This window comes from Dipodomys ordii, unplaced genomic scaffold, assembly GCF_000151885.1.
Source record: "Dipodomys ordii isolate 6190 unplaced genomic scaffold, Dord_2.0 Scaffold6, whole genome shotgun sequence".
NCBI classification, from domain to species: domain Eukaryota; kingdom Metazoa; phylum Chordata; class Mammalia; order Rodentia; family Heteromyidae; genus Dipodomys; species Dipodomys ordii.
In genome coordinates this window covers 14,998,036-15,021,951 of record NW_012267222.1, presented here as the reverse complement: position 1 = coordinate 15,021,951, position 23,916 = coordinate 14,998,036, and the positions used below count along the sequence as shown (strand labels likewise).

General features: G+C 57.9%; 1 protein-coding gene across 1 annotated transcript in view; it reads left to right on the top strand.

Annotated features, from left to right (window-relative positions):
• Positions 1-20,166, top strand: part of Epha8 (EPH receptor A8) — a 47,070-nt gene extending 26,904 nt beyond the window's left edge. Inside the window, exons 8-22 of the mRNA XM_013032482.1 lie at positions 1,372-2,035; positions 10,113-10,268; positions 11,628-11,963; positions 13,493-13,617; positions 13,848-14,010; positions 15,117-15,210; positions 15,887-15,954; positions 16,644-16,808; positions 16,977-17,162; positions 17,387-17,448; positions 18,009-18,218; positions 19,090-19,239; positions 19,327-19,517; positions 19,744-19,908; positions 20,043-20,166. Of these exons, the coding sequence (XP_012887936.1) occupies positions 1,372-2,035; positions 10,113-10,268; positions 11,628-11,963; positions 13,493-13,617; positions 13,848-14,010; positions 15,117-15,210; positions 15,887-15,954; positions 16,644-16,808; positions 16,977-17,162; positions 17,387-17,448; positions 18,009-18,218; positions 19,090-19,239; positions 19,327-19,517; positions 19,744-19,908; positions 20,043-20,157 (2,850 nt within the window). The 3' untranslated portion in view covers positions 20,158-20,166. The remainder of the gene's footprint in view (positions 1-1,371; positions 2,036-10,112; positions 10,269-11,627; positions 11,964-13,492; positions 13,618-13,847; positions 14,011-15,116; positions 15,211-15,886; positions 15,955-16,643; positions 16,809-16,976; positions 17,163-17,386; positions 17,449-18,008; positions 18,219-19,089; positions 19,240-19,326; positions 19,518-19,743; positions 19,909-20,042) is intronic.
• Positions 20,167-23,916: the final 3,750 nt, after the last annotated feature.

Here is a 23,916-nt window from a genome sequence, read left to right as displayed (position 1 = left end):
TGAACCGCAGTCCTCAGGTCTCAGCCTCCTGAGTATCTAGGATTACAGGTGTGAGCCACCAGTGCCCGGCTGGTCATTCCTTTTTTTTTTTTTTTTAAAGACTGAATAATATGCTATTGAATGTAAATTGACATTTTGGTATGTGCATTCACTTGTGTTACTTCCACATTTTGGCTATCATGGGACTTTCCTTTGTTTGCCGTGCTGGAGTCAGACCCGGAGCCCCCACGCACACTCACAAGCCCACTGCCATTGTGCTGCAAATATCTCTCCCAAACCCTGCTTCCATTTCTCTGGGCATGTGCTCAGAATCGCTGGATCATATGGTAATCCTATTTTTTAATTTTTCTGAGGAAATAGCATACTGGCTCCCATGGTGTCTGGATGTTCTATCTTCTCACTAGCAGCAAACACATAGGCGCACATCCTTACCCACACCTATTTTCTGTTTGGGGTTTAGAAAAAATATATATGAGTATGAAGTAGTGTCTAATTGTGGTTTTGATTTCTGTTTCCCCGTGGTCAGTGAAGTTGAGCGCCTCTGATGGGCTATTTGGCCATCTGGGTATCTTCTTTGGAAAGATGTCTATCTAGGTCCTGAACTCATTTTGTTAATTAGGCCATTTGTTTTCTGTTGTTGAGCTGAAAGAGTTCTTTATATGTTCTAGATATGAATTCCTTACCGTTGGCAATGATAAGAGATTGGCAGTCCTCTCCTGCTTTGTGAGCTCAGTGGAGAGTGCCTGGTTTTTTGTTTTGTTTTGTTTTTCTGAATCACTCTGACCAAGTCAAGGCATCTTGGGACTCACCTAAGTGGAGGCCCTGGGCTAGAAGCTCCTAGCTTTGGGTGGGGGCAGAGACCCTCTAAAACATCGTGACTGAGTCATACATCAGCCAGTCACTCAGCAAGTACGAGTGTAGGACTTGAGGTGGGGGCACAATGCAGTGTTCCACACCTGGCCCCTCTGTGCAGAGGAGAGGACTCCTCTAGAGCAGACTGGAAGCTGCTGGAGCAAGTCCCCGCTCTCTGCAAGGATGAGCAAAGCGGTACAAAGAAGGACAGAGGCAGCGCCGCCTGTCATTCTAGCCCTCTGACCCCAGACCTGTGGCGCCTGAGTGCCTAAGTCTGTTTCCTCACTGTTGTATGTCAATAAGTAGGCCTTCCTGGAGGAACGGTAGCTGGCAGATAGCTCTGGGTGCCTGGCTGGGCAGCAGGGGCCGTCCATCAGAGGTGGCTCAGGCGTCTGTCTTCTCCCCAGGACTCCTGGGCCAGGGCTGTCGTGTGGCCCGGTGGTGGTGGGGGGGGGGGTTGAAAGCACCAGAGGGTGCCATCCACCTCCGATTAACCGGCTGTTTTCCATGCACTCGCAGTGGGACTCCATCAACGAGGTGGACGAGTCCTTCCGGCCCATCCACACGTACCAGGTGTGCAACGTCATGAGCCCCAACCAGAACAACTGGCTGCGGACGAGCTGGGTGCCCCGCGACGGCGCCCGGCGCGTGTACGCGGAGATCAAGTTCACCCTGCGGGACTGCAACAGCATGCCGGGCGTGCTGGGCACCTGCAAGGAGACCTTCAACCTCTACTACCTGGAGTCGGACCGCGACCTGGGCGCCAGCACGCAGGAGAGCCAGTTCCTCAAGATCGACACCATCGCGGCCGACGAGAGCTTCACGGGCGCCGACCTGGGCGTGCGGCGCCTCAAGCTCAACACCGAGGTGCGCGGCGTGGGGCCGCTCGGCAAGCGCGGCTTCTACCTGGCCTTCCAGGACATCGGCGCCTGCCTCGCCATCCTCTCCCTGCGCATCTACTACAAGAAGTGCCCCGCCATGGTGCGGAACTTGGCGGCCTTCTCGGAGGCGGTGACCGGGGCAGACTCGTCCTCGCTCGTGGAGGTGCGGGGCCAGTGCGTGCGGCACTCGGAGGAGCGGGACACGCCCAAGATGTACTGCAGCGCCGAGGGCGAGTGGCTGGTGCCCATCGGCAAGTGCGTGTGCAGCGCGGGCTTCGAGGAGCGGCGGGATGCCTGTGTGGGTGAGCTCGCCTCGTGGGCCTGGGCGGGGCTGCCCATTGGCTGCGGGAAGGGGAGTGGGCGGGACCACTAGGTGTGGGGCGGGGGGCTGGCCAGAGCTTCCAAGTGACTTGAGGCTTGAGCGAGCGCCTAGGGGGCAGCCAATTGGTAGGGGGAGAGAAGTGGGCGGGACCTGTGGGTGATGGAGCAGGGCAAGGGCGGGGGTGAGGGGGGGCCTGGGGGCTGCTGGTTGGCTAGGGAAAGGGAAGTGGGCGGGACCACTGTGTTAGGGGCGGGGCCTGGGCACAGCTGTCACACAGCTGTCATCGTTCTGGGCGAGGCTGCGGGTGCGTGGGACATCTCTGTGGCACACGTTACACCTGGGAGGAGGGAGGACAGAAGACCTTGGAGGAGGCTTCAGTGTTGGCACCTGTGTGTGAGCCAGAAACAGGTGGGGCCCTCAGTGGACTGGATATGTGTTTTTCAGGCAGGGGCACAGGGAAATGCTCACAGGTTATCGTACATACCTAAGCCAGGGAACGATACTACAAGCTAACTCAGGCCAGATTTTGTTGTAAGCACTTTGTTGTAAGCATGTATGAGTTAACGGAACATATGCACATGTCAGATGTTGTAAGCATGTATGAACCAACTGAATCCTCACCGCCCCCCTGTGAAATAGGAACTGTTATTCTGGTTTTATAGATAGAGAGACTGAAGCACAGAGGAGGAGAAACGACTTGCCCAAGGTCACACAGCTGGCAAGTGGCAAAGCCAGACTCTGTGCCTCCCGAGTCTGTGTCAGAAACCACTCAACCTCTAACCTATCAACTAGGGGGAGAGTGAAGGAAGAGGACCTCAGGTGAAGGAATGCATTGGGGAGGGAGAGATGTGCAGAAAAGGGCACTGGTCAAGCTAGACCCAGGCTGCCTGTTTTCTAGGAGCAAGTTGTCCAGGGAGAGAAGAGCAAGGTCCTGTAGAGGACAGTTGAGCCCCACAGTGTGCTAAAACTGGGTCAAGTGTGTACTGGGGAATCCAGATCCCAGGCTGTGTGTTTGTGTGTATGGTCAGCTGACACCTGTGGCCCCCGTGGGGACATGTGGGCAGACATCCTGAGCGCTCTGTGGGCAGACAGCTGGTACCCAGCTGGTACTGGGCTTGGCTGGCGTTCCTCGGCTCTCCCTGGTCCTCAGGGGTTGGACACTTATCATGCAGCCTCCAGGACACGGCTAAGCCTGACTGCTGAGACCAATGTTGTCCCCCACCCTCCAGGTGCTGAGGTGCTCACGAGAGGATGTCCCTTTGCATGGATGAGAGACGCTAGAGCTGTCCCCAGCCTCCCCCTGTGAAAACCGGGACTGGGCCCTGTCAGCCACTAGGATCGCCTGCAGCAATGGGGAGCCATGGTCAGGGGCCAGGACCCACTGACCCCCTCAGCACCTCTCCCTCTGCCCCACAGGCAGCAAAGTCCTAACAGGTCCCGGGTTGCTGATAGGACTGAGCAGAGTGTACCAGAGGGCGCAGGCTGGCGACTTCTTGTGACACAGGGACAGTCCTGAGTCCATCCGGTTTCAGCTCCGGTATCATCAGAAATCCCTGGCACTGAGCCCTCCTCCAGCCTTCCAGCCCTTCTGTGGAGGCTCTCTGCCTTACTTATGTCCCCAGATGCCATGTGTTGTCACCTGTCCTGGGCTCTAAGCCTCAAAGCACCTTCTGTGGCATTGTCTGTGTCTGCTTTGTTCTTTGCTCTGTGGTGTCCAGCCTCCCTCCCCGCCCAACTTGGTTCCCATCGCAGACATCAGGGCTGCTGGCTTAGCACTCCCACAGCCTCCCTGCTGTCCTTGCAGCTGACAAGGACACGCCCCGCAGTGCTCATGAGCCCAGGGTGGCAAGGCAGGTATTCTGTGTCCATCTGCAGTCAGGGAAATGGAGGCACTGGAGGGCCTGCCACTTGCTCAGTCCTCACTGATGGGAAGGGGTGGAGCTTGGAGTTGAAGTCAGGCCTGTACTTGTTCTGACCAAATGGAGGCTTTATTTCTGAAACACAGAGCCTGGTGCTCACTCAGCTTTCTTATTCATGCTGGTACTTGACTACTTGAGCCAAGCCTTCAAGCCTGTCTTTTTGCTGGTTAATTGGAGATGGCGTCTTTGGATTTTTCTTCTGCGACTGTCTTCAAATCTTGATTCTCAGATTTCACAGGCTGGGAATGTGGCTTAGTGGTAGAGTGCTTGCCTAGCATGCATAAAGCCCTGGTTTTGATTCCTCAGTACCACGTAAACAGAAAAGCCAGAAGTGGCACTGTGGCTCAAGTGGTAGAGTGCCAGCTTTGAGCAAAAGAAGCTCAAGCTCTGAGTTCAAGCTCCAGGACTAACAAAAAGGAAAAAAAAATCAGATCTCAGTTTCCTTATTTAGCTAGGATTTACAGGCATGAGCCACAGGTGGGGGCTTTTAACCTTGTCTCCACCGCCCCTCCCTAGCAGCTCTTTCCTGCAGAGCTTTGTGACATGTTCTGGGGTGCTTGCCACGTGCAACGTGCACATAAACGCTCGTAGATGTTAGGTCAGGCCTTCTGCTGAGCACTGAGTGTTCCAGACCGCAGGGGCCTGGGCAGGGAGAACCCGCCTTTGGGAGTCCATGAGTTTGCCATCCTCAACACAGGCCTCTCAGTGAGGTACTATATCCCCAGTTCACAGATGAGACAAACGGAGGCCCCTGAGTATTAAGTGGCAGAGTTGGGACCTGATCCCACACTAGCATGCTCCAGAGCCCAGGACTCTTCAAAATGTCCACAGAGTCCTCTTCAGAGCCCACTGCCTTTCCGCTGGCATCACAGTCAGGTAGCTAGTGACAGGCCCAGCCCCTGAGGACCAGGCAGGCAGGCTGGCTGGTGCTCACCTGCTCGGGTCAGCTCTGGCTCCCGGCTCTGGATGTCATCAGCAAGTATGAAAATGAAGCCTCCTCTCCCTCATGTGTGCTACAGCATGCTGGCCCACGGGAAGGACTTGGAGGTGGAAGGCGGAGCCCAGAGGGCTGGATCTTGCCCCAGGCTCCACAGCATGTCAGGACTCTCGGAGGGAACTTTGGGGCCTACGCAGCAGGGCCTCCCTCGGCCCAGAGAGGCCACAGCTAGACCGATTGCCATTACAAATAATAATAAATGCCAAAGCCAGGTTAGGGAATTGCAGCGTAATTTTCAGTTTCACATTTAAATCATAATGCCACGTAATTATGCTAGATGCAGGATAATTACAGGTTTTATAAAAATATTAATTCCTAGTGCGCCGCAGGCAGAGAGATTTGGGAATCGATGCCTGTTTGAAGTTGCATGAGGGGGAGACATTGCCCGGCCCTGCTCCTGGGCTTCTGTGACTGTCAGCCGGCCACGGCTGGCTTCCGTGGGAAGGAGCAGCACAGGTCCCCAGTGAGGCCCCGCCCTGCAGCCCTGCCCATGTGACCAGCCCTGACTCACAGAAAGTTCTGGTCCATCCTACAGCCTCAGCACCTCCTCCTCAGGCAGCCTGAGGGGGCAATCGGGCCCAGCAGGAGTGGGGAGCAGCCTGGTGCCCCTTTTGGCCACTTTCTTGTCCTCCATACCGCTCCAGTCAGTTCCTGGGAGCCTCCCAAGCCCCCAGAGCCCCTGGCTGGTGCCAGGCCCCTGTTTCTTGATGGGGGATTCTGTGGGCAAACTGCAGAAAAGAGCCTGGCTCGTCGGGGCCCTGAGCCCCTTCCTGCAGTGCTGGGAGAAGGGTCAGGAGTCCAGCGGGGCACGGCCTCCTTCCACCTGGGCTCCCTGTCTTGTCTCACTATTCCCCCTAGAACCGCCCCCCAAAAGGTGATGGACAGCTCTGGACTTCAGGAGGGGAGCGGGAGGGAACAGCAAAGTCCCTGGGGGAAAAGGGCCCTGCCTGGTCACATGGCTCTTTAGAGGCCTTGTTAAGACTGCACTGGGCCTCAGAGCACAAACCATGTAGAACTGGTCCAGCTTACCTGTGGGAGATGGAGGACCAGAGAGGTGATATGACTAGCCCTGGGACACACAGTAAAGAGTGGTAGATGGAATCTCAAATCTCCCAGTTCCCCAAGCCATCCAGTTCCTGACCCAGTGACCTCAGGGACAGACAGTGGCTGCTCTCCTCCCCTCCCCCATTCCTGGGGAGGGGGAGGGGCCATCCACAAAGAGACAGCTGATGTCCCAACCACCGTCCTTCCTGTCACCTGGACGCAGAATATAAATCACCCTCTGCGGCCCTAATCATCTTTCTATAAATATCAGAGCCTCATTTCAGAGGGGGAGCAGGCACAATGAGCTCTTTTGCCTTCCTGACTGTGTTTAAAATCTGATTTAGAATTAATTTCCTTTGCTCGTCCACCAGCAGACACCTTATTTGTCAAATCTGCGGCTCTTCACAGGGGGGAACAGAGAGGTGGCCAGGGCCACAGGCAGCTGCCAGCCGGCCAGGCGGCCTGGGCAAGGTGCCCTCCGCATGGGCAGCAGCCCCTCCTGGCCCCTGGCCCCAATTCACAGGCTCCGGAAGCACCCTGGGTGTCCGGGCAGGGCCAGGCCCCAGCCCAGAGCATCTCCATCTGTCTGAGCCACTAATTCCCCGCCCAGCTTCCAGGTCTGCGGCTCCCTGAGGCCTAGTGATTAGTATTCTTATTAAAGATTATTTTATTTTCATTGTGGGGATTAATCTGGCCTTGACACGTGATAGCCGTGTGGGTATTAGCCAATGTGTGGGAACTGCTGAGTGATGCGATCTCTGAGCCCAGGGGTGGTGTGCACAGTGGAAGTGTGAGCGTTTCCAGCTAGGACCTGGGGCAGGGCACGGCAGCTCCCTGGGCCCATTTCCTTTCTGTCAGGCAGTTGGGCAGGGCTGTGGTTGAATGATGGAAGCCCTGGGCTCCATCCCCAGTGCTGCCAAGCAAACCCAGTGGTGTTGGCTGCTGACACCATCATCCATGTCAGGCACTGGCCTGAGCTTCCGTCTTCATGCATGTGGCCCTCACCGTTGCCTACAAGGCCAGTCGCTGCCAGGACCCCACTCTACAGATGAGGAAGCTGGGGTCCCATAGCGTGGCCATACGTGGCTCTGGAGATGGGGTAAGAAAGGAAGAGGGAGCGGGCAGCCTGCCCACTGCTTCACCAGTGCCTCAGGTGGACATCACCTGGCTTGCTCGCTTGTCCCTGTGTGCTCTGCCAGCTCCCCGACAGCAGGCCCACTGCGCTGGATCCTGGTGCCTGGAAGAGGCGGCATGGATGTGGGCACAGGGGTCAGCAGGGCCGGGGAATGTGCAGGGGCACCGGGGGTCTGTTGCTCACAGTGGCTTTGCTGGCGTCCAGCTCAACCCCAAGGTGCTGAGGTGTGTGTCAAGCCTCTGCTGAGGTGTGACCTCCAACAGCTCCCAGTACTGAAGCCTCTGGCCAGCTGTGCCCCCAGGACTGGCCCTGGGGGGGCGGGAGAGGAGGACTGCTGGGAAGAGGAGGGGCAATCTGTATGCACCAGGAGCCCAAGCCTGCAGCCCAGCTGCCAGTCAGGCCTGAGCCCTCGGGGTGCTTTGAAATGGAGTCCTGCCTCAACACAGGGCTGTATTGTCTGCACGATGCCACTGCCAAGCCCCTCCCTGCTCCACAGCTCTGGTCTTTGCAGCCACTCAGGGCTTATCATTTCTCTGATTCCAGGTTTTCTCTTAAATCTGCAGAATTTTAGAAATTAACCTAGTTTTAGCTAAACAGATATGCAATGCTCTGAAATGATCCCTTTTTCTTTTTTCTTTCTTTCTTTTTTTTCCGTTGGTCGTGGGGGGCTGAACTCTGGGCCCGGGCGCTTCCCCTCAGCTCTTCAGCTCAAGGCTAGTGCCCTACCACTTGAACCACAGCGCCACTTCCGGCTTTTTTCTGCTTATGTTATGCTGAGGAATGGAACCCAGGGCCTCATGCATGGGAGGCAAGCACTCTACCACTGAGCCACCTTCCTAGCCCAAATGATCCCTTTTTAAAAAAAAATCTAAAATGGACACCAGTCTTAAGGCTTGAACTCAAGGCCTCTGTCCTGCCCATGAGATGTTTTTTTGCTCCACTTAAGCCACAGCTCTACTTCTAGATTTCTGGTGATCAACTGGAAACAAGAATCTCATAGACTGTTTTGCCCAGGCTGGCTTCCAACTGCAATCCTCAGATCTCAGCCTCCTGGGTAGCAAGGATTATGGACGTGAGTCGCAGGTGTCAGGCTAAAACTGTCTTGAACACTGTCTTTTCCAGAAGGGTGCTTAATGCAGAGAATCCTAGCAAGCTTCCTGGTTGTCCACATGGCACAGGATTTAGTGCCAAGGAGGCAAGTGGGACCTGCCTGGCAATGTGACATGGGGTCCACCTGAACCCCTGGGGCTTCTCTCTGGCCACAGCAAACTCTATGGGAGCAACTCATTTTGGAAACTTCCCAGGGCTGCCTGGGCCAGCTCTGAGTCCAGTGCCAGGGACTTTGAGTTGAATAAACCAGCCCTCTTCTTACCCACCATCTGTCCACAAGGACTGAGCTGCCCCATCCAGGAGGAGACAGATACAAAGATAAACACATATATCCAGAGTCCCTGGTGGTGAGTCTCAGGAGTATGTGTGTGTGTGTGTGAGAGAGAGAGAGAGAGAGAGAGAACTGCAATGAACAATTGAAACAAACCATAGGAGCTCAACAGGTGGGCTTAGTGAAAAAGGCATCCAAGAAGAAAGCATGGCATGTACAAAGGTCCTGAGGGTGGAGACAGCCTAACCACTCTGGAGAATGGCCAGAGGTTTAGTTTGGTCCAAGGGTGAGAAGTGAAAGAGGCTACAGGTAGGATCTGATCTCGCAGGAAGTGCTTTTTTTTTTTTCAGTCATTTGTGGGGCTTGAACTCAGGGCCTAGGCACGATTCCTGAGTTCATTGTGCTCGAGGCTAGTGCTCTACCACTTTGAGCCACAGCCCCACTTCCAGTTTTTGAGCGGATAGTTGGAGATGAGAGTCTCACGGGGACTTTCCTGCCTGGGCTGGCTTCGAATCACAATTCTCAGATCTCAGCTTCCTGAGTAGCAAGGATTATAGGCGTGAGCCACTGGCGCCGGGCAGCAGGGAGGATTTTGGGTGCCAGGCTCTCTAGTTCAGTGCTGGGAAGCCTCTGGAAGAAGGGTTGAATGGGCAGTGAACCCCATGGGGTGCCCATTTCCTGGAATATTTGCACTCTCTTCATGGCTGACTTGTTCTTAACCTTCAGGCTATAGCTCCGGCTTGTCCTGCTCCTTGGACAGGCAGCCCCTGCAGTGTTCACTGCTCCTCCCTTGGGCTCCTGTTTCCTACCTGGACACAATCCCCATTTGCTGTGCGCCTCCTGACATGACTGCTCCTGGAGGACCCCTCTCCCGCCCCCCCCCCCCCGCATGTAAGGCTATGCCTAGCTCAGGGCTCTGCTTCTAAGCAGTGATTGAGTGAATAAGTGACTTCACAGGCAGTAGGCGTGAGTGCGGGCAGGGCTGGAGGCCCACATTATCCTCCGGGGGAGGAGGGAAGCAGGTGGCAGCTAGGAGACAGGATGGGGGCAGCCCGTCCTTGGTGGGCTGGTCTGGGAGGGCCCAGCCTGTGTTTCCTGCAGTGGGCTTCCCCGGGGAGCTTGGAAACTCAGCCAGGCGTTGGCTCTTCCACCTCCAGTCTCCAGCAGGACTGGAAATCTGTCTTTACCAGGAGGGCCCCAGGTTTGGGAACCAAAGGCCTTCTGCATGTGTCTCTTTTCTACCCAGCCCCAGCTCCTGTCTTGCTTTTGCATCCTACCCCCCCCAAGCCATGCCCAGGATGTGGGCCCCTCCTTTCCCTCTGGTCCCCACGGAGGACAGCATCTGAGGCTGAGAAGAGGTGTGGGGCTGGAACTCCAGTGTCAGCTCTGCCCCTGACATGCTGTGAGACCCTGTGTAAGCCACAGGCCTTCTCTGTGCTTCTGGAAAGGAAGGTAGCACCTCCTGATGCCGTGGCTCTGCACTGCTGCTCCTGCTGGGAGCTACCAGGAGGGCTGGGGCCAGGAGCACTGTCCCCAGGGCACCCGGGTGGCCGGCTCACTGCAGCTGTCTCTCCCCCACAGCGTGCGAGCTGGGCTTCTACAAGTCAGCTCCCGGAGACCAGCTGTGCGCCCGCTGCCCTCCCCACAGCCACTCCGCAGCCCCGGCTGCCCAGGCCTGCCACTGCGACCTCAGCTACTACCGTGCTGCCCTCGACCCGCCATCCTCGGCCTGCACCCGTGAGTACGCCTGGACCACGCCTCCCTGGGGCCCCACGGGGCTGGGGACTGAGGGACCTCTCCAGACTCCAGCACTGTGTCCCCAGTCCCTTGCCCTCTCTCTCGGAGGGGAGGGGGGTTCACCTGTCTGTTTCCTCCCTCAGCCTCTTCTCTCCAGAGGGCATTAGGGGTGGGAGTCAGAGGAGACCCTCCATCCCCCGACTTCCAAGCTGGGCCAGCCTGGGGTGCTGAGTGTCTGGAGCTGCCTCTTAGGGGTGCACCGAGCGCTCTGTCGCTGTGTTCTGGCCATGTGGGTCTGGTAGGCAGCAGGCCGTTCCTGCAGAGGACCTGTGTGTCACGTGTGTGTGTGGTATTTGTACGCCTGGGTGTGAGGGAGACACGTGCGCCTGTGCTCTCCCATCTAGAGGATTCTCAGGCATGAGTGAGGCAGGAGCCTGGAGAGGACTCAGTCTTGAGCATGCATGGCTTGTGGCTTAGTGTACAGATGCACACCTGGCCCTGCAGGTCAGTGTGTGTCCGGAGAGGCTGTGCTTGCGCGGGGTGGCTGCGTGACACCGTGGCAGTGTGGGCTCCTCGGGCAAGGTGAGCAGCCAGAGGGCTGTGGCCTCCTGTGTGCAGCTGGGCCGGCCCTGGCTTCTTTCCAAACCACATTCATTAAGCCACTGGGAACAGGAGCCGGCCAAGGGCTCGGCTGTGGTGCGCACACCTTCTGATTTTGCTGTTCCTCGCAGACTGTGATCTGTCTTTCTGAGATCTGCAGGTCTAATTTCTAGACCCAGAATCCCCTGCCTGGGACTCTGAGACCCCAAAGTCCCAAGTGCCCTCCTGTCCTCCCCCAGCCCTGCCCCCTGCAGTGGATCCACCCCAAGGCCATGCCTCCCTCCAGAATCATTCTGCTGCCCACACTGGGCAGGGCTGGGGGCTGGGGTAGGCAGAGGGGGGCGGGGAGGGGGGGCTGCCTGGAGCACACAGCCATGAGCGTGGCAGCCTCTCGGCTTCCTCATGCTCCCTCACAGAGGCCTCCGTGGCATTTGGCACAGAGTGCAACATAGGGGCTAAGGGACGGAAGAGGGGTCAGATGGCATGTGAGGGGATGTCACTGGGCCAGGCCCCGGACACCTCCCAGAGGCTCTGGATGGGAACTCAGAGGCTTAGCCTAGACTCTCCGTGGTTCTGCTTGGCATGGGAGCTGGGGCTCCTGTGCGGGAGGCTGATGCTGTACTTCCGGGCCAGGCCCTCCGGGAGCTTCCAGAAGGCAGAACAGATGTGGCCTCATCTCCAGCAGCACCCAGTGTGATGGGGCATCCTTTCCAAGGATGGGACACTGTACCAGCTCTGCCTGTCACCCTCTGCCCCCAGGCCCCCCCTCAGCCCCCGTGAACCTCATCTCCAGTGTGAACGGGACCTCCGTGACCCTGGAGTGGGCCCCTCCCCTGGACCCGGGCGGCCGCAGCGACATCACCTACAACGCCGTGTGCCGCCGCTGTCCCTGGGCCCTGAGCCGCTGTGAGGCGTGTGGCAGCGGCACCCGCTTCGTGCCGCAGCAGACCAGCCTGGCGCAGGCCAGCCTCCTGGTGGCCAACCTGCTGGCCCACATGAACTACTCCTTCTGGATCGAGGCCGTCAATGGAGTGTCCCACCTGAGTCCCGAACCACGTCACGCTGCTGTTGTCAACATCACCACGAACCAGGCAGGTAAGCGAGACGCCCCGGCCCCACTCAGAGTGCTACCTGCCCAGGGGCCTGCTGCGGGCTGCAGATAGTAGTCACTCTCCCTACCATGATCTAGAGCTGATGCTCTCCCCACCCTTAGAAAAGCGGGACATGGGTGGGCTACAGCGGCTCACGCCTGTCATCCTAGCAACTCAGGAAGCAAAGGTAGGAAGATCAGGGTCCATAGATAGACTGGGAAAAAGGAAGGGAAGAAGGGAGGGAGGAAGGGAGGGAGGGAGGAAGGAAGGAAGGAAGGAAGGAAGGCAAGCCAAGCAAGCAAAAAGGGCTGAAAGTATGGCTCAAAATAAAAAAGGCTGGAGGTATGGCTTAGGTGCTAGAGCACAAGCCTAGCAAGTGTTAGGCCCTGACTCAGAAAACACAGAGCTAGGCTCAGTGGCTGTCATAGGTCTAGTTCCAGAACTTTCTCTCTATATACTTCTGCTTCCCCCCTGGTTAGGTGGAAATGCTCACACTTGCCTATGTGCTTGGGAAGCGCAAGGGAGAACACAGTGCTTACCCCAGCACCTGGCCCAGGGCATCTATTCAGCAAATGTCATCAAAACATCAAATCGCTGTGACGGCCACTTCCCTGAGCTGCTGCTATTGCTACGGCTGTGGACCATGGCTGTGGACCACTGAGCCGCTTCTAGCTAATTGTTAGCTCAGCCCCTGGACATGTAGTCTCTCCAGTCTGCTTATCAGACGCCTGGGGCAGCTTCCCCATCAATGCCTCCCTCATGCCCTCCAGGCCTGGCCCACAGCACCCTGTCCCTGGCCACAAAGGAAGACTCAGGCCAAGAGAGCCACTCAGTAGTACTCATGCAGTCAGCAAGTGGCAACAGGACTTGAACCCAGATCTTTCATACTCCCACCTTGAATCCTGAACCTGTCATTCTCTGCTGCCCAGGCATCATCTACCTGGGAGACCCCTGAATGGCAGCATGTGGGAGCAACACCACCAACTCCCTCCCAGGACTGGGCTTGGTGCACACAGTGTGAAGCATTCCGTGCCTAGGGATACCGAGGCCCAGAGACAGCAAATGACTTGACTTGTCCAGGGCCCGGTGTGTCCCCACACCTGACTCCTAGAATGGCAGGGTTCCTCTGTTCAAGACCTTCCCAATTACTTCTTGATTTCCCACCCCCCATGGCAGTCATCCCAGAGCATTAATTGGGCACCTACTATGTGCAGTCTCTGCCGTCAGCAAGCTCCCAGGCATTCTGGGGAAACAGGGTGCATGACCCTATCAGGGAGGCGGGTGCCAAGGGGGTGCGAAACAGAGATGAGCAAGGGGTCCAGGCCTGAGGGCTGTAAGGGGACACAGGGAGCAATGGGCATTTCTTCCCACTTGGCCTTAGCTGACTCTCAACACCTCCCAACAGACTGAGACTCAGAAAGGAGGGGTACAGGGCAGGGGCCAGCTGAGCAAGGACCTCACAGGGTCTAGAGGGGGGTAGGCTGGGATAGAGGGCCAGGCCACTGCCTGACACCGGCTGGCCGGTCACTCTAGCCCCGTCCCAGGTGGTGGTGATCCGGCAGGAGCGGGCTGGGCAGACCAGCGTGTCGCTGCTGTGGCAGGAACCTGAGCAGCCCAACGGCATCATCTTGGAGTACGAGGTCAAGTACTACGAGAAGGTGCGAGGTTAGGGGCTCAAGGCCCAGTACGGTGGGTGTGGGGGTACAGTGGGGACACAAGGTCAAGAAGTACTGTAGAAGGTGCAGGGTGGCTGAGATCAAGTACTACAGATGTTGGGCAGTGGTGGGCTGGCGACAGATGAGGGCGGGGCCTGGCTGACCCTGTCCCCCCATCCCCACCCCTTGCCCCTCATCCCCTGTCCCACTCCTGTCCTCTCTCCCCCCGACAGGACAAGGAGATGCAGAGCTACTCCACCCTGAAGGCTGTCACCACCCGTGCCACCGTGTCAGGCCTGAAGCCGGGCACACGCTACGTGTTCCAGGTCCGAGCCCGCACCTCGGCTGGCTGTGGCCGCTTTAGCCAGGCCATGGAGGTGGAGACAGGGAAGCCCCGTGAGTACGGAGGCTGGGAGGCAGGGGATGACTAGGATTTGAGGCCTGGGAGGGCCTGGCAGATACGGAGGGAGCTGGCTGGGAGGGGCTGATGGTAGCATTTTTACAGGTGTAAAATAGACTCAGAGAAGGAACAGTTCTTACCCAAGGCCACAGCACAGGTGTGGCCCTTCCCCTGCAGGCATCTCCTATGCCCTGGCCACAGGTAGCCTTACAAAATCCCAGAGACTGCCTGTGAGTTGATGCTGTCCACAGCCCCATTTTACAGACAAGGAATGTAAAGATCCAAGGGAAAGTTCCTCAAATGCAGCCTTAGTATTACAGGGGTTGGTGAGAAATGCTGGTTCCCAGGCCTCAACCCCTCAAAATCAGAAGGCCCAGCAATGGGGGCCCAGACATGGGATTTCACAAGCCCCTCAGGTGATTAAGAAGCATTTCAAAGGCCCGTGGACTACACAAAGCCTTTGAAATCATTTGGTGCGTGAGGAGATGGTCACGTGTGCTTTTCGTGCAGCCTCATTGGTGCCTCACAGCTGTCCGTCCATACTCCCTTCCCTCCCAGTCTGAGAGGCTGGTCTTCCACTCCAGATGGCCTCAGCGGGCTCCTCTACCTGCAGGACACCTGTCACTTGCTGGCACCTGTGTGTCTAGAGTGCGCATGGGTCTGACCCCACCAAGACTGGAGGGGGAAGTCTTGCCTCCTCCAACCCATTTTCTGTGGGGCAAGTAGGTCACTTGAGTTCTCTGAACCTCGATCTTCTTACCTGAAAGCTGCCTTAATGCAAAGATCTTTCTCACAGGCAGTGGGGTGGGGGGGGTGTCATGGGACCTCTTGAGTGCTCCGCTCTCCTACTGCTAGAGCATCAGGCAGGACAGATGTTTCTGGCTCATTGACTCAGAGAGGAGACGCGACTCTTAAAAGCCTGTACCGCACCAGGAAGCAGCAAGCTCTGAGCCAGGAAGCCTAGCAGCCTGGTGACCGGGCCTCAGAAGGGAGCTTATCAGATGGGGTGGGTGGACACGGGCTGGCTCGTGGCTGAAGAGGCCACCTGGCGGCTCCAGGAGGGCCAGGGCTGAGGGAAGCCCCCTTGCTTCTGTCCCTCCAGGGCCCCGCTATGACACCCGGACCATCGTGTGGATCTGCCTAACGCTGATCACGGGCCTGGTGGTGCTTTTGCTCCTGCTCATCTGCAAGAAGAGGTGAGTGGGCCTGAACCCGGTTCTGGGCCTCCTCAGTACTCTGCCTCCCATCTGCCCCAGTCCCGCCAAGCCAGGGCTTCCCAGATGTGTGCCTGAGGCTGGCTCACCTACAAACCTCTCATTTAAGCTCAGTGACACTCCAGGTAGAGTTGACCTTGCTTTGCAGGTGAGTTCATTGAGACCAGAGAGGTTAAGCTACTTGCCAGCCACACAGCAGATGGACAGTGGGCCTGTCAAACCTGGGCCCCTGCTCTCAGTTGCTCGCCCCTGTTCCACTCTCCGCTGGAGGGAGGTGGAGGATCAATACTGAACGTGGGGTTCAGGATCCCAGGTGGTGAAGATTGGAGGAGAAACAGGCAGGGGAGGAGAAGAGGCTGGCCAGGATAGCACAGTGGGGCTGGTATGGGAAGCCTTGGCTAGGGGCGGCAGGGGACATGGGGGGCTTTGCAGTGATGGTTGGCCAGGCTGGATGGCGCTTTGTAGACTGAGCTTTGTGACTGCCCCAGCTGCCTGTCCAGACGTAGTGAGCCAAGCATGGTGATGCTCCCCCGCAGACTTCCCTGCCAGGGAAGGGGTGGGGTGGGGTGGGGTGGGGAGCCAGCCCATCCCCTAGATGGGAGATGGGCTGGGGTTGGTCTGGGCCCAGCACAGCAGTGACCGCCACTGTCCTCTGCAGACACTGTGGCTACAGCAAGGCCTTCCAAGACTCAGATGAGGAGAAGATGCACTACCAAAACGGACAGGGTGAGTGCACAGGAGGAGGCCCCGATGGCCAGGGCTGGCCTGGCCCCGCTGGGAAGGGCCAGCCTACAGGACAGATGCCTGGCGTCACAGAGCCACTGCCAGGGGCCCCTTCTGGCCCCTGCCTGGCTCACAGACCCCTGAGGACCCTCTGGCCAGGGAAACGTGCACACACACACACGTTCTGCGTGATTTCAGGGGGTTCTTGCACAGAGAGATTCTCAGGACCTACAGAGACCCCAGAAAGCTAGGCAGATATGAGGATACCCACCTCCACACCACACTGTGCCCATTAGTGTCGATCATGGCACCGCGCCCATGGGACCGAACGCAGCCTTGGAACCCTCCTTGCATAGCCCACAAGGCAGCCACCAACAGTCAACACCGGCACTGTGGAGAAGCCCTTTTTGTGTGTTGTGGGGGCATATCTCCACCCCAGAACAATTTAGGAAGGCCTTGGGGCTTATAGAAGTGACCCCGGAAACAGCAGGCTCTACCTCAAATTTACTGGACACCAAGACCCCAGAGCTGTGTCATAAGAACCCTGCTTTCACTTGGCCAGCACCTATGGGACACCTCCTGTTTGCTCCCCTATCTAGAGACTCCCAGAGATACCTCTCCCTTCTCCCCCAGGGAATTCTGGGAGAGGAAGTTACCTTGAGCCCCACTGAGTCCTGCTCCCCACTCCCCAGCACCCCCCCCTGTCTTCCTGCCGCTGCATCACCCTCCAGGGAAGCTCCCAGAGCCCCAGTTCTGCGCAGAGCCCCACACCTATGAGGAGCCGGGCCGAGCGGGACGCGGCTTTACCCGAGAGATTGAGGCCTCCAGGATCCACATCGAGAAAATCATCGGCTCTGGTGAGCCTCCGGGTCTGTGAGCCTCGGGGGGCACCTCAGGGGTCGGGGGGAAGAGAGGGATGGATGAGGAGCCAGGCGGTAGGCACCGGGTGTGCAAGGCTGGGGGAGAGAGGACCGGGCTGGCACCGGGGGCACCCACTGCTCTGCCCGCCTTGGCGGGGTCCACAGGGGAGTCGGGAGAGGTCTGCTATGGGCGGCTGCGGGTGCCAGGGCAGCGCGATGTGCCCGTGGCCATCAAAGCACTCAAAGCCGGCTACACGGAGAGGCAACGGCAGGATTTCCTCAGCGAGGCATCCATCATGGGCCAGTTTGACCACCCCAACATTATCCGCCTCGAGGGTGTCGTGACCCGAGGTAAGTGCCAGGCAGGGGGGCAGCCCCACCCTACTGGGCCCCTCCTGCCCACAGAGGGCCCTGGGTCCTTCCCCTGGGCCACCCTGCTCTGACCCTGTCCCCTACATGTCTCTGGGATACTCAGCTCCCCAGAGAGATCTGTAGACTCCCTGGGGCCTCTGGTCAACAGCCCACCCCCACCATCACCACTACCAAGAGCCTCTATCTCTCCCTCCGCCATTCAGGCCGCCTGGCAATGATCGTGACGGAGTACATGGAGAACGGCTCTCTGGACGTCTTCCTGAGGGTGCGTGACCACCCGCTGCCTACACAGGGAGCGTCAGTTCTGGGTGTGGGGGATGGTGTAAAGCCCCAGCCCCTCCCCCAGCTTGCCCTCGGCACACCTGGAGAAGGCAGAGGCAGGTATGAGGCGGGGTCTGAAGGGTCAGCCCATCGAGCTGCCTGTCAGCCCCAGCCACGGAAGTCCTGCCGCTCTGGGGCTCCCTGCTGGCCTCTGCCAGGCTAAGCGTGGCTCCGTGCCCTGCCTCCCACCCCACCAGCTGGGAGAAGCAGCAGATTCCAGGTATTTGCTGAGCGCTGTTGGGCACAGGGCTTAATTTCTCTGGACTTTAACTTTTTTCTGAAACCCAGAGCAACAATGGTCATGAGTCCATCCACCCCACAGGGTGTCTGTGAGCTCTGGGGCCCTCGGTGCTTCATCTGCTTCATTGTGGACAGCAGAGTGTCTTGTACCTTGCAAGGAGCTGCCGTCACTCTGGTCATTGACTCCAGGGTTCCTGGCCCCAGGTCAGGCGCCTACAGGGCCTTCCCATCGCCCATGCCAGGCCATGCTGTGTCCCCCTGCAGAACCATGACGGGCAGTTCACCATCGTGCAGCTGGTGGGCATGCTCAGAGGGGTGGGCGCTGGCATGCGCTACCTGGCAGACCTGGGCTACATCCACCGGGACCTGGCCGCCCGCAACGTCCTTGTGGATGGCCGCCTGGTGTGCAAGGTGTCCGACTTCGGCCTCTCCCGGGCGCTGGAGGACGACCCGGACGCCGCCTACACCACTGCTGTGCGTTCTCTCCCTCCCCGCTCCCCTGGGGCAGGTGGCACCGTGGGCCCTCCCAGCCAGGGCCCTGTGCCTCCAGGCAAGTCCATCTCCTCCTTCAGGAAATGGGCACCATCTTGCTGCCTGCCCTTTATCACCTGTGCCCAGGGACACAGGCTGGTCCAGATTGTCACTCTCCGGGAAACCACATCTCCAAATCACACACAAACTCCACATCTGTCTCTGGAGTTGGGCAGAAAACTAGCCATATTCCAGGGTGTTCGGTGGGAGTCCAGGTTGTCTGCAAAGTTCTTGGGCCTGCCTCAAGCCTGGAGCCTGAGCTGCAGGGCTCGGCCTGCCTCACCCCAAACACAGCCTGTCCCCCAGATCTGCCCAGTAATGGGCTTAGGAAACAGCTCTTGTGAAAGGCTCTCGTGAGCAAATAAGTAAGGGAAAGGGGGAAGAAGAGAGATAAGGGAGAGGAGAAGGAGGAGGGAGGAGAAGAGAGAAAAGGAGAGGGAGATGAGAAATGTAGAGAGTGGGGAGGATGAAAGGGAGAGCGGAGGAAGAAGGAGAAGAAGAGAGAGGGAAAAGGGGAGGGTTAGGGAGGAAGAGGAGGAGGAGGGAAGGAGAAGGGAGGAAAAGAAAGGGAGAGCAAGAAGGGCCCAGGCACGCCCCCTGTGCTGGCTCAGGCCCTGAAATTAATGGACATGTGCTGAGAGAGTGCGGGGCTCTGGGCTGCTCCCACATTCCCCTCCCCCTCTCCCTGGACAGATGTTTGGGAAGGTGGCCGCCCTCTGTCCCCCACTGCACTGGGAAACAACCTCAGAGTTCTGCTGCCTGACCCAGGCAGCCCTCAGCACTCCCTCACTCCACTCCTCTACCCTCCCCACAGGGAGGGAAGATCCCCATCCGCTGGACAGCGCCCGAGGCCATTGCCTTCAGGACCTTCTCCTCGGCCAGCGACGTGTGGAGCTTTGGTGTGGTCATGTGGGAAGTGCTGGCCTATGGGGAGCGGCCCTACTGGCACATGACCAACCGGGACGTGAGTGCAGGGTCCGGCCGGGCCACGGTGCCCTGGGGCCTGGGAAGTCATGGGAAGCATGACCTGAACCCAGCACTGTGCCCATAGGTCATCAGCTCAGTGGAGGAGGGCTACAGGCTGCCCGCGCCCATGGGCTGCCCCCGCGCCCTGCACCAGCTCATGCTGGACTGCTGGCACAAGGACCGGGCCCAGCGGCCTCGCTTCTCCCACATCGTCAGTGTCCTGGATGCGCTGATCCACAGCCCCGAGAACCTCAGGGCCACGGCCACGGCTGGCAGGTACCCAGTGCCCGCCCCAGCGTCAGCTAGGCTGGGTTGTCATCCTAGCATGGCCCCAAATAGACACAGACTAGATCCAAGCCTGGCCCCTGCAGCAGCCCCAGCCCGAGCCCCAGCTCCTGCCCCCTCCTTCCTGGAGTCCAGCCTTGAGAACCCTCCACCCACTGCCGAGCACCGAGGGGAGCCGAGGCCCTGGCAGGCCACTCACTGAGACCCGTGTCCCCAGGTGCCCGCCCCCTGCCTTCGCCAGGAGCTGCTTTGACCTCCGCGGGGGCGGCGGGGGCCTCACTGTGGGGGACTGGCTGGACTCCATCCGCATGGGCCGCTATCGAGACCACTTTGCTGCTGGCGGTTACTCCTCCCTGGGCATGGTGCTGCGCATGAATGCTCAGTGAGTGAGAGGTGTATGGTGGTCCCCGGGGACAGGCCAGGGAGGGAGAGGCAGGTCTGGTGAGGGGATGGGTGAGGTACTAGTCTCTGAATTTCCAGCCACCCTGGTCAGCACCTTGCTTGCTTCGTCCTCAGGGACGTGCGCGCCCTGGGCATCACCCTCATGGGCCACCAGAAGAAGATCCTGGGCAGCATCCAGACCATGCGGGCCCAGCTGACCAGCACCCAGGGGCCCCGCCGGCACCTCTGACTGGCAGCTGTGTGGGCCCTTCCCCCACTGGACCTGGTCTTGCTGGCTATCAGAATACGTAGGACCACCCAAGGTCGAGGCACTCCGGACCTCTGCCTGTCCTCATCGGCCTCCACGAGGGTTGCCACAGGACCCAGAGTCACAGAGCTCAAGCACCCGGGGAGGGGGCGGGGGTTGGCCTTTGGTGCCTGGCTAGGACACCTGTCTCCCTCAAGGATGAAAAGTCTTTTTGTCTTCCAGAGCCTGGGGCCTCAAAGCCAGAGTTCTACAGAGATGTCGCTCGCCTGCCTCTGTGTGGTGTGTGTGTGTGCACACGCGTGTGTGCGTGCGCATATGCACCTGTGTATGTATGTGTGTGTGCTGCTTTTGTGCACGTGTGTATGCGCGCGCACACATGCATGTGTGCACAGGTGGGCGCACTGTGGTTCCCTGTTCTCCAGGCCACAGCAGCCCTATCAAATGTGTGTGATCCCATGTGTGTCTCCAGCCAGGTCCCAGCACCAGATGTACACACGTTCTCATGCCTGTGCTTATCTGTTAGGGCTGAGGTGTCCTGTGTGTGTGTGTGTGAGAGATGACAGGTCATGAATGACAAGGTGTGAGAGGTGTATGCAGGGCACTTGGTGTGGTGCTGCCCAGCAGCGCCCACAGGGGCTGGCAGAGCCCCACCCCCCTCCTCCCCCCATGCCTGGAGGCTGGAGTCTGGGCCACTTCTAAACCTCACCAGCACCAGGACCACCCCACCCCGCCTGGGTGAGCCCACCCCCGGCTGTACCTCAGGTCCAGACCTCCCTCCTGCTGTGGGGGGGGGTCACCTGCAGCCTCCACCCGCTTCCCCAGTGCTCAACAGGAAAACAGGGTTCCTGGCCAGTCCCTCTGGCCATCTATTTCAGACATCATGGCAGAGCTGAGAGGCCCTTGGCTGGACTTGTCTGCCTGGCCAGGGCTGGGAGCCACGGGCTCCCCCTCTGCCTCTGATGCCTCCCCCCACGCCCAGGTCTCCCCTGGGGAGTCCCCTTGCCAACCGCTCACTGCCCAGCCCCCACCACTCCCAAGATCAGGGAGCATCGGATCTGAGCTGTTGGATCCCCACATTCACTCCTCCTGTACCACATGGGTAGACTGAGGTCGGGAGAATGAGTATGCCTCCTTCAAGGTGATGTGATAACCAGGTTTCAGAGTCTGGCCTGTTTTCCTCCCAGCCAGGGACTCTTCTCCCATACTTGGTCCCAAGCAGACAGCTGTGGTGGGTGGAGCCTGGGAAGCTCCTCCCCCTCAGGCTGACCCTCCCTCGTTCGGCCCACCAGGGTATGTAAATATCTTTTTTCTACCATGTCAGAATATTTTTTCCTCACTCCTGACAATGCAAAAATGGTCTTCAAAGCACATAAAAAGCACCAGGGTGAGAAAGCCCCAATCCCAATGGAAGCAGTGCCCAAGGAACCCCACTGGAGGGGGAGCCCCCCTGCCTGCCCACAGGGAGAGGCCAGTCCAGCTCCCTGCCCTGCCCAGCCCCTCCCCACAGCCAGCACCGATATCCCGCGGAGACACCAGCACTGAGCCCCTCCCTCCTGCAATAATTCAGGGGCCCTGCCCCGCCCAGGTGCCGCGGCCAGCTCTCACACCTCTATATATTATATTACTATATAGCCGAGCTGCTCTTCCTTCCTATGGAAGCGGGAAACAAGGTCAGGACATGAGCCGGGGGGTGGAGGGGAGAGACAGGCGTCTGCCTCCCCCCAGCCCGCTCTCACCTGGTTTCAGGGCTCAGGATCCTTGGGGCTCTGAGGCCTGGCACTTGCCAAAGTGTGGCCCTGCCCTGGGTACGGATCCCTCTTGGGGTCCCTGGGGTCTGCCTCTCTGTGGTCTTCAGCCTGAGACTGGAATTGGCCCACAATGAGAATAAATCCTGCCTCATCTTTGCCTGTGTCCTGCGTTTTGTCTCCATCGCTCCTGGTGCAAAGGAGCAACTCTGTGTGAGTACGGGCTGCGTGCCTTCCACTCACAGTCCCTGCCACGCACACACACACATTCCCTCCATCAGGGGGCGGCAGCTGGGTGCCCATTCCACTCGTGAGTCTCGCGGAGGTCAGCTAGCCCAAAGGCGTGGAGCGGGGACACCTCAGGTTCCAAACCCAGGCAGGATCTGTCACCCAAGGCACAGTTGGGGCTTGGCACCCACCATTGGTGCCTTTCACCATCTCTTCTTGGAGAAGGACCGGCTCTGGTGGGGAACAAACAGCTGGTGGGAGCCATGACGCCCTGGGGGGAAGGGACAGCATGAGTGTGAACATCTCCCGTGCTTGCTCTGACTAGCGAGGCTGCAGCTGTTTGGGAGCTGGAGCTGGGGTGATGACCCAGAGTCTGGGCGGGGCGCAGGGTTGGAGCAGAACCCAGAAAGTACATCGCAGCCACTGGCTCAGACATTTGGGGCCAATGGCCCTGAGGCCATGGAGATGAGCCAATAAAGGGTGCTAATCTGGGTGAGGAGTCTTCACACACACACTCAAACTGGGAAAGTGGCAACAGGAAGAAATCAGCAAGATACAGCATGCTGGGACCAGCAGCACACAGCAAGCTGGTGCCATCAGACTCCAGGCTCGCCAAGTCCCCCTGAAACGCTGAAGTCAGCCACAGGCCCCTCTCCATGATGCCAGACAGGAGGAGAAGCCTATGGTGACTGACATCCTTCTCTTAAAAGCCATGTCTGGCCCTACTAAGTCTATAAGACTCTTTTCTCCAATTAGCCACCAGAAAACCAGAAGTGAGGTGGTGGCTCAAAGAAGTAGAGCACTAGCCTTGAGCAAAGGAGCGTTGAGCTCAGGGACAGCACCCAGGCCTTGAGTTCAAGTCTCATGACCAACAGCAGCAGCAACAACAACAAAAAGAAACATAAATCAGAAATCCAGACATTTTTCTTGGGCATTGAAGTTTGAGAAGGGTTTGTAGGTTTGGTTTCTAGGACACCCCCCCGCCCCCCGCCCTATGCCAGGCATAGGATGTAGAGAGAAAAAGAAGATGAAGACGCCAGCCATGTGTGTAGATGAGGAACCCACTGGAAAAGTGTGTATTTTTCCTCCAACTCAATCTGCACACTTCACTTCCAATAAAACTCACACCAGGGTTTTCCCTGCAAGCTGACAAGGTCATTTCAAAATGTATACAGGAAAAAAACAATAACAAAAATACAGAACAGCAAGATGAATTTGAGGAAGGAAGCTGAAGAAAACGAAGAACACCTTACCCTAGCAACTATCAACAGTCATTGTGAAGCTTCCATAATTGAGGTAGTTTGATTTGGTGTCAGTAATAGACTTAACAGACATAAATAAACAGAGAAGGCCGATACCAGTAGCTACACCTGTTATCCTAGCTACTCAGGATGTTGAGATCTGAGGATTGCTGTTCAAAGGCAGCCCAAGCATGAGATTCTTATCTCCAATTAACCAGCAAAGAAAAGGTGAAACTGGAGGCCTAAGTGGTAGAGTGCTCAGCCTTGAGTGAAAAATCCAGGCAAGCAAGAGCAAAAAGACCCAAGTTCAAGCTCAAGCTCCAGTACCAGAAAGAAAAACTGTCCAAAGTAAGGTTGGTGGTTTATCTCAGGGAGAGTGCTTGCCTAGCATGCACACGCTCTGCATTGAACTTCCAGAACTGCTAAAATAAAAGGGGGGTAATCAATTTACCAAAACTCCTAAGGCAATAGAAAAAATGGGCTAATTATGAACAGAAATAAAAGAAGAAATCTGAATGACTAATAAA